The sequence below is a fragment of the Limulus polyphemus genome, unplaced genomic scaffold, assembly GCF_000517525.1.
Source record: "Limulus polyphemus unplaced genomic scaffold, Limulus_polyphemus-2.1.2 Scaffold5776, whole genome shotgun sequence".
Lineage (NCBI taxonomy): Eukaryota > Metazoa > Arthropoda > Merostomata > Xiphosura > Limulidae > Limulus > Limulus polyphemus.
In genome coordinates this window covers 10,324-18,965 of record NW_013671386.1, presented here as the reverse complement: position 1 = coordinate 18,965, position 8,642 = coordinate 10,324, and the positions used below count along the sequence as shown (strand labels likewise).

At 31.4% G+C, this 8,642-nt stretch overlaps 1 protein-coding gene across 1 annotated transcript in view; it reads right to left on the bottom strand.

Moving 5' to 3' along the window:
* LOC106472965 (dnaJ homolog subfamily C member 2-like) overlaps positions 1-7,535 on the bottom strand; it is a 46,878-nt gene extending 39,343 nt beyond the window's left edge. Inside the window, exons 1-4 of the mRNA XM_013933634.2 lie at positions 7,435-7,535; positions 5,866-5,937; positions 4,380-4,567; positions 105-180 (exon numbers count right to left, since the gene is read on the bottom strand). Coding sequence (XP_013789088.1) covers positions 105-180; positions 4,380-4,567; positions 5,866-5,926 — 325 coding nt within the window. The 5' untranslated portion in view covers positions 5,927-5,937; positions 7,435-7,535. The remainder of the gene's footprint in view (positions 1-104; positions 181-4,379; positions 4,568-5,865; positions 5,938-7,434) is intronic.
* Between the last annotated feature and the right edge of the window lie 1,107 nt (positions 7,536-8,642).

Below are 8,642 nucleotides of genomic sequence, written 5' to 3'. Positions count from 1 at the left end.
TATATATATATATATATATATATATATAGATAGATAGATAGATAGATATCATGATGGAGAAACGTTTATCACATTTGTTTCTTAATTTAAAATAAAACACTTACAAGCTCTTTTTAGTTCATCCTCTGTAGATGTGTACCTTTTGTTCTTCAGTCCCAAGACGGCATAGTGGTCTTGATTCTATTGAAATAATTCTAATGTGTCAGTAAACAACAATGTTTGGATAATATTATTTTAAAAATCATGTGATTCTTTTCATACCTTTAAATTTTACATTATCTAACAAAATGTAAAAGAACTTGCTTGATCTTCAAAGTCCATTAAGTCCTTACTTGATAACACATGTAAACTACGTAAACAAAACTTAAGTCAAGAAAAATAGGTTATCGAGGTCTGAAAACAAGGGGGAAAGCTTTCTACTATCTACCCACAGAGGTGGATAATGGTAACGGCAAAACAGCTTCAGTATCATGAGTAGCAATTAAAAATTTTGTGCCCACAGTCAATGAAACAAAATATCAGATGACTTGAAATTAAAGATTGAAGATGACAGACAAATATATCAAAACTAAAACTACTAATGTTTTAGCTTCTACTGTCTTGCTACAAGCAGAACTGATACTGAAATGCTTGCAATAGTACAAAATTATACTGAAAAACTGAAGAAAACCAGTTCAAAAACAGGATTATAAATAAACAAAGCTCTGAAACATATCACAATGAGTTTTAAGATTAAAAATCAAATAATACGATGCTACAAAAGAGATTAATTATTGGAACAACAGCGGTTCTCACCTTTCACAAAAATATATACAAAAAAGTTAAAACATACAACAATGTTATGAATTGTATGTCATAACTAAAGCTGGTTCAGTTACAGTGAATGAATTAAGAGCGTATATAAAGAGTTTGAGGAGATAACCAACCTATTATATACTTAATCATGGATCTCGAATAATGAGAAAACTATATGAATTTGTGAAAACAAAATATCCATATTAAAAGTTACTGGCTAGATATTACTGAGAATTGTTCACATTTTACAGATTTAGTGATTTTTAGTTTATTATTGACCTTTTCCTAAATATACATATAACATACATCAAGTGGTATTTACTGTACTGTCAACACAAAATTAGTAAACTTTTCTGCTGGTGTAACTGTAGTTAAGATCAAACTGCTTATATTTGCATGAAGACTGAAAAAGTACTATAAAATAAACTTACACATCCTGGAGATGAAGAAACTAAGAGCTCTAGACTTATCTTTGTGTGTCATAAGACTTTAAAGTAAAATTTTCAAAACAAACTGGTGTATAAAAATTAACTGAAATTCTGGATTTATATAGTGATGTAAATTGCATTTAACACAACATATCATTAAAGGACAACAAGAGTCCTTTTGGTCCACCTTGACTGTCCTATCCACTAAACACTAAAAAATCTCAAGATCAGCCCTTATTATTCAAATATTTATCAAGCTCTTCCTTAAATTAACTATATTTACCATATCTGAAGGCAACCCACCCTCTAGATAAGTATAGCTGTCTTAGCTGAAGATGTATTTACCATATCTGAAGGCAACCCACCCTTCTAGATAAGTATAGCTGTCTTAGATGAAGATGTATTTACCATATCTGAAGGCAACCCACCCCTCTAGATAAGAATAGCTGTCTTAGCTGAAGATGTATTTACCATATCTGAAGGCAACCCATCCTTCTAGATAAGAATAGCTGTCTTAGCTGAAGATGTATTTACCATATCTGAAGGCAACCCACCTTCTAGATAAGTATAGCTGTCTTAGCTGAAGATGTATTTACCATATCTGAAGGCAACCCACCTTTCTAGATAAGTATAGCTGTCTTAGCTGAAGATGTATTTACCATATCTGAAGGCAACCCACCCCTCTAAATAAGTATAGCTGTCTTAGCTGAAGATGTATTTACCATATCTGAAGGCAACCCATCCATCTAGATAAGTATAGCTGTCTTAGCTGAAGATGTATTTACCATATCTGAAGGCAACCCATCCTTCTAGATAAGTATAGCTGTCTTAGCTGAAGATGTATTCTACCCTGCCAAAATTTATATTTGTCACCTAGTTGTATTATTCTCACAATTAAGTATGAACAAACATGATGCATCAACACTATCAATTCACTTTGCATTCTTAAATACCTAAATCAGATCCCCTCTGACTATTCTTTCTTCAAGAGAAAAGTTCAGAGATCTTAACCTATCTTTGTATGACAACATTTCCATCTCAGTTATAATTACAGAAGACTTTTTCTGAAACTTTTCCAAAATTCAATGTTTTTCCTAAGGTAGGAAACCAAGACTGAACACAACACTTCAAATGTGACTTGACTAGTGATCTATACAATGAAACTATAACCTCTTTAGACTTGTATTCAAGACTTCTGTAGATACAACCTAAAATCATATTTGTCCTACCATTAGTAACAGCACACTGCTTGGATGGTTTAATTGACTGATCAACCATTACACTAATATCCCTTTCTTCCATAACACTGTTAAAGTTATTCTTATTCAAATTATGGTAACTTGTACGTATGACCATGCATTATTATGCTTAAAAGCCATCCTCACAAACAGCAATGTCCAAATCCTTTAAGTAATTTACTGACCATTCCTTCATCTATGTCATTGATATAAATCAAAAAAAGCAAAGTTCTTAACACTGAACCCTGAAGTACCCCACTTGTAACATTAATCCAGTTTGACTGAACTCCACTTATAACAACCCTTTGCTTTCTTCCATCTATCCACTTATCTATCCAATAAGGAAACCTATCTCAAACACCTACACACATTATTTTCTTACCAAACCTTTTATGTGTCACTCTGTAAAATGCTTTTGTGAAAATCCATATACACCAAATCCACACCCTTACCTTTATTTAATAAGCAGTAACCTCTTCAAAGAATGTCAAAAGATTAGTTAGGAAAGATTTCCCCCTTGTGAAACCACGCTATCAAAATTTTTTAACTTTGTTAAATAACTTTGCAAAACATATTTTATCAGACTTCAAAAAACTTTTCCCACAACTGATGTAAGACTAATTGGCATATAATTACTGAAACAATTTTTATAACCTCATTAACAGTTGAATTATGTATATCATTGTAGTTTCTCATTAATTCCATCAGTTTCACCTGGTGGTCAGTAAAATATTCCAACTAAAAGCTTTCTCCCCTTATAACCACTAATAGAAACCCAAACAGATTCAACATCACTGCTATTAGCTTTAACATCCTCATACTGAGCAAACCGTAACTCATATTTTACATATAAAGTCACTCTTCTGCCTTTTTTTAGTACTATATCCCTATTAAACAACTCATATTTTACATATAAAGTCACTCCTCTGCCTTTTTTTAATACTATATCCCTATTAAACAACTCATATTTTACATATAAAGTCACTCCTCTGCCTTTTTTTTAGTACTATATATCCCTATTAAACAACCTATAACTTCGTATTTCAAAGAAATTTCTTCCATCAAAATTCTCTACATTTAGCCACATTTCCGTTATACCTATTATATCAAAATCCTCTGTTCCAACAACTGTTCTAGATTCATCCATTTTATTTCTTATACTTCTAGCATTAAAACTACCTTTGTAACTTGTTCCCACATAATACTCCTCTCTATATCTTAGATTTTCTTCATTATTCTGGCCCTCACCACTGTCTAATCCTAACTTAAAGTTGTATTTACAGTTGAGTTAATAGCCTTAGCAAGCAAGCCAGCCCTTCCTCTATTTAAATGTAAACTATCCATTTGAAAAAATTCCCTTTTCCCATTGAACTGTTCCCATAAATCCAACCAGACAACCTGCTCTTCCTTATATATTAACCTAAGCCTAGTGACTTACTTATACTTTCATCCCCACAGTTAAGTCTTGGCAGTATCCCTGACAAAATCAAGTTATTATTGTCCATTTCTTTGAATTCCTTTATCAGTGCTTTGTACTTAAGAATATGCTGCTTTGACCTACTTTAGTATAATCTAATTCTTTTTCTTCCTGTTTATCCCACAGACTATCCTATCCATACGCCGTACTAAAGAACCTCCTATAGCAATATCCTCATGTTTTTCATCCCCATCCCTATCTGTTCCTTATGTTATCCTTCCCTCCTCAAGTTCATCATCTGCACAAATTAAAAGCTGAAATCTATTACTTATTAGAACCTTTTAATTATAATTCAGTCCACTACTACTTTAATTACTATGACTCATTTTTGAATCTAGCATAAATGCAAGTGACATGCCTCCTAGTCAGTATGTCTAAAAAAAAATATTGCCTTTAGATTAAATTAACTCAAACACAAAAAGATTTATCAATTATTCTTACTTTCCAGTCTTTAGGATCTAGGCTACGCAAATAAGATACATCTTCTTCTGCCTCCTCTTCTTCAGACTCTTCATCTTCTGAACTACTACTTTCAACTGAATGTCCTGAAGTACTATAGCGATTTCTCCTTCGTGCACAAAGTGCTTCATACCATCGTCCAACAGGTTCTACTTTAATTTTGATAAATTCTGTAAAAAAAAATAAAATAAGTTGATTAAATTCACATGTGAGCATATCAAGATAACTAGTTTCAAAAGAAACAATCTCCATTTTTTAGACTTTACTTCTCAACTTAACTTTAGCTAAACTTTTTTCTCACAAAAGTTTCTCAACCAAGTGAGTAAACCTTTTTAAACTTTCTATCCCTCTACACAGGTTAATATATATATATATTAGACATTTCAGCTTCAAAAATTATTAAATTATTCAAAGTTTAATCAAATATAAAACTTTTTTCTTTCGTAAACACAATCAGAAATACTATTTCTATTGCTTAAGTTTCTCAAACTACAGCAACGTCACTTTAAGTGACAGTCAGAAAATTGTATTAGCTGAAGTACTGAATTTCTGCTTGCCTTCCTCAAAACTCAATTATGCCAACTTCCTCTATCCCCGAGAATCCTTGTATCAGAACTTTTAGATCTTAACCCATTTTTTCCAAAAGTATTTCTGAGCAAGCACATTAATTTGTTACTACTAAGTTAAAAAACTTAGCACTCTCCACCTTCTTTGACTATAACACATGCAGGATATCCTCAAATCTGAAACCTGAAGAGCTGGCAGCTGTTAAATAACTCTCCAACAACAAAAACATCGGCATCAACCAACCAGACAAAGGAAACAAAGTTGTTATTCTTAACAAAGCTATGTTACAATATGTTTGATATTCTTAATGACCGTACTAAGTTCAAAGTTATAAGCAAAGAACAATTGTTCCATACTGTATAGCTCGAAGGAAAAACTCAAGATGTTTCTGAGAAACTTAGCATTAGAAGTTTTATTTTTTTATTATATTCAAGCTTTTTTTTTCTGACAATAACACTGACAAATCAAATATAACCACAGAGTAATAAAAGAAAACTGAATTTTACATACTGGGAGCTAAATTGATAGATAAAACAGATTATTACAGAGGGTGTACTGTAGGAGTACTCAGACCAAATCAAGTATTTTTTTTAAAGTAAAATATTTTGTTTGATCAGGCTACATCAATACCTGTCAACCTAACTTCTCAAACAATTCTCAGTCAAAATTGTTTCAAACTTTAGTTGTAAATATAGTTACACACAAATTAAAAACACAAGTTGGACAAGAAAAAAATGTATAGAAGTTTTTAAAGTGGATATTTAAATAATGTAAAACTAAAATTTATCTGTAAAAAGCTTTAAGATATAAATTAACATTCAATGTCTTAAATATATTTCCTTTTTAATTTATTTATAACAACAAAAGTTTTGCTTAACATTCATGCACACATTTTAATTACCTGAAATATGACTGACTGCACATGTCTGATCATCATCTTTTGCTGATGGAAAAATCAACATCTTCTAGCTTTCTAATAGATAAAATTTATAAAAATTATTTAATAAATCATGGTTTTCAATTAAAATCTAGAACTACAGAAAAATAAATATAAAACAAATCTTGTTGTTTAAATGAATAGTGCAGTTGATGTAAAGAAATAAAAATAACATTAGGTTTAATATTTGTACTTTCAGTTGTTATTAAACACTAACATACAAAGCTTTTGATGAATTCTTAAAGAATCAACATACATTCTGTTAATACTGTAAACTTACAACCTTAAGAAACATAGTATTCTTGGTAAAAGAATGCTCAACACAGTTAACACTTTAAAGCTCTGATTAAGCTGAAACATCATTACAATTACTACAAAAATATTTCAGGTTTAACTGTCACCATTAATAAAACACAAATCACAAACTGCTCCAACATATCAGGTCTTCATGCAGTAATGGTAAGTCTAGGATATGTTATCTCCAAATAGTTATTTCAACCCTTATAATGTAGTGCTTAAACAAGAGTTATACATTTCAGTTTGTTGAAAATCTGCAGATATTTTCAGGAATAAAAAACTTGTTATAATTTATCAGTGGATTTGTTAATCAGTCAAAAATAACACAGTGAATGGGAATGGGGCCTGGTAATAATATTGCTAGTGCAAAAAATTAATAGCATACCAACAGCACATTTTACACAATTTGTAGTAGCTGTATACAGAAGAGTTCAATCTATAAATTTTAACATTGACCTTATATCGTTGCTCAAAATTCATGCTCTAAAACAGCTTTTACAGAGTATTTTATTTAACTATCACCATCCCACTGTTAAACTTAAACTTAGTACGATGTATTGTCATAAATTTCCTTTCTAAAACCACAAGAAATACTTGTATAAAATTTCCAATGTCACTTAAAATGCTAACCTGAACTAAATAATTACTGAAAATAAACTATGTACAAACAGTATCACATAAAAATTATTTTGATTATTCAAGAATTTAAGTAAAAACTTTAGTAAAAATTAGGCCTACAGGCTACAGTCAACCAAAAATTATAAAAACATATTTAATAGATCTGTATTAGCAGACTTTACACTTTACAGGAATCCTACAAACGGAAAATATAAACCATTGTCGAGTTAAATTTTGTACAATGTCCGAAGTGGAATATCATTGGAATATTTTGATTATACATCATGTGCCTATGTCATGGTTTGGCTCGAGGAGTTATTAACCATGCATGATAATGATTATCCATATAATGGGCCAGGCACTCTTCCTACAACTTACAAGTTAAAATCTGACTTTCTGTTATGATCTAACATTATACTTATGTTACACGGTTACCGGGTTAGGTGAATACAGAATAGATTATAAAGTGCATTTCGCACGAGTTGAAATTGTAATTTGTTTGCAACCATGGTAATAAGTATGTACGACAAAATAGAATATCGTGTGTACTAATAAAAAGAAGGTCAAAAACATTAACATTCCGAGAAATGCAAAAGTTGAATTAACTTATATGTTTACCTAAAATTTAAAAAGTTTCCTTTCGTCTTCTCCAAGTTCCTTGCTTGTACCTTTCGGCCACCTGGTGCCAGTAATGATCTATTATTCATTTGTTTCTAAAATGTTTGTCTATTTCAGAACAAAGCCACATTGGAGTGTCTGCTTTGTCATCGCAAGGAATCGAACTCCGGATTTTGGTCTTGTAGGTCCGTACACATGCGTTCCACCGGGAGCCTTCTAAAATGAGTATGATATAAAACATATTAACAATTTTATTTGTTTTCAACCACAATAAACTACCTGTGCTCTTCTTATCGCGGGTATATAGCCTATATTCCACCAAGTGGGTATATTAACAAAATCCGTACTTTTACTATTAATGTTTCATATTATGCCAAAAAATAATAATAAATATTGATCATTTAATTGTTTTAAAAACAAATACTTCATATGAAATACATTTTTAAGGGCGTGAGTAAAATCACTCTGGTAATCAAGTTAAATTAAGTAAATAAGCAAAAAAAGGTAGTGTCACGTCTCCGTTCGCTAGTTAATTTTCCGTAACTTCGTTCCTACGAAACTTTAGCGACACAAGTCCTTTCTTAATAAAACTGGTTTATTTTTTCTGAATATAACTTTGCGATACACTTAATTTCAACAGTCGCGCTATAACAAACGTCTCGCGTGCTCGACTTCAACAATACTCAATTACACATTACCTCCCCGTCGCTTCGTGGCCGGTCTTATATATACAAGACTACACTATATCTAGAAAGATCACGAGATTTAAGGAAAAAGACGTGAAAGTTCGAGAATGACGTGGCGTGATACTAGTCACGTGACCTCGATGTCGTTCTTTAGTATTGTTCGTCCCGAACAACAGCCACTTACCTTAAACCAATAACAATTAACAATAACTTAATTAAATGTACAGAATTACAAACACAAAATTACAATTCAACAAAGTCTCTTAATTTTACGGGACGTATTGTTACGTCTCCGTTTGTTAATTAACTTTCCGTAACTTCGTTCCGACAAAACTTTAGCGACACAAGTCCTTACTTAATAAAACTGGTTTATTGTTTCCGAATACAACTTTACGATACACTTATTTTCAACAATCGTTCTATAACAAACGCTATATCAACGAACGTCAACAATACTTCTGACTGCAGTTCAATTACTCACTATCTACACACACATTACCTTACCGTCACGTTGTCACCCTC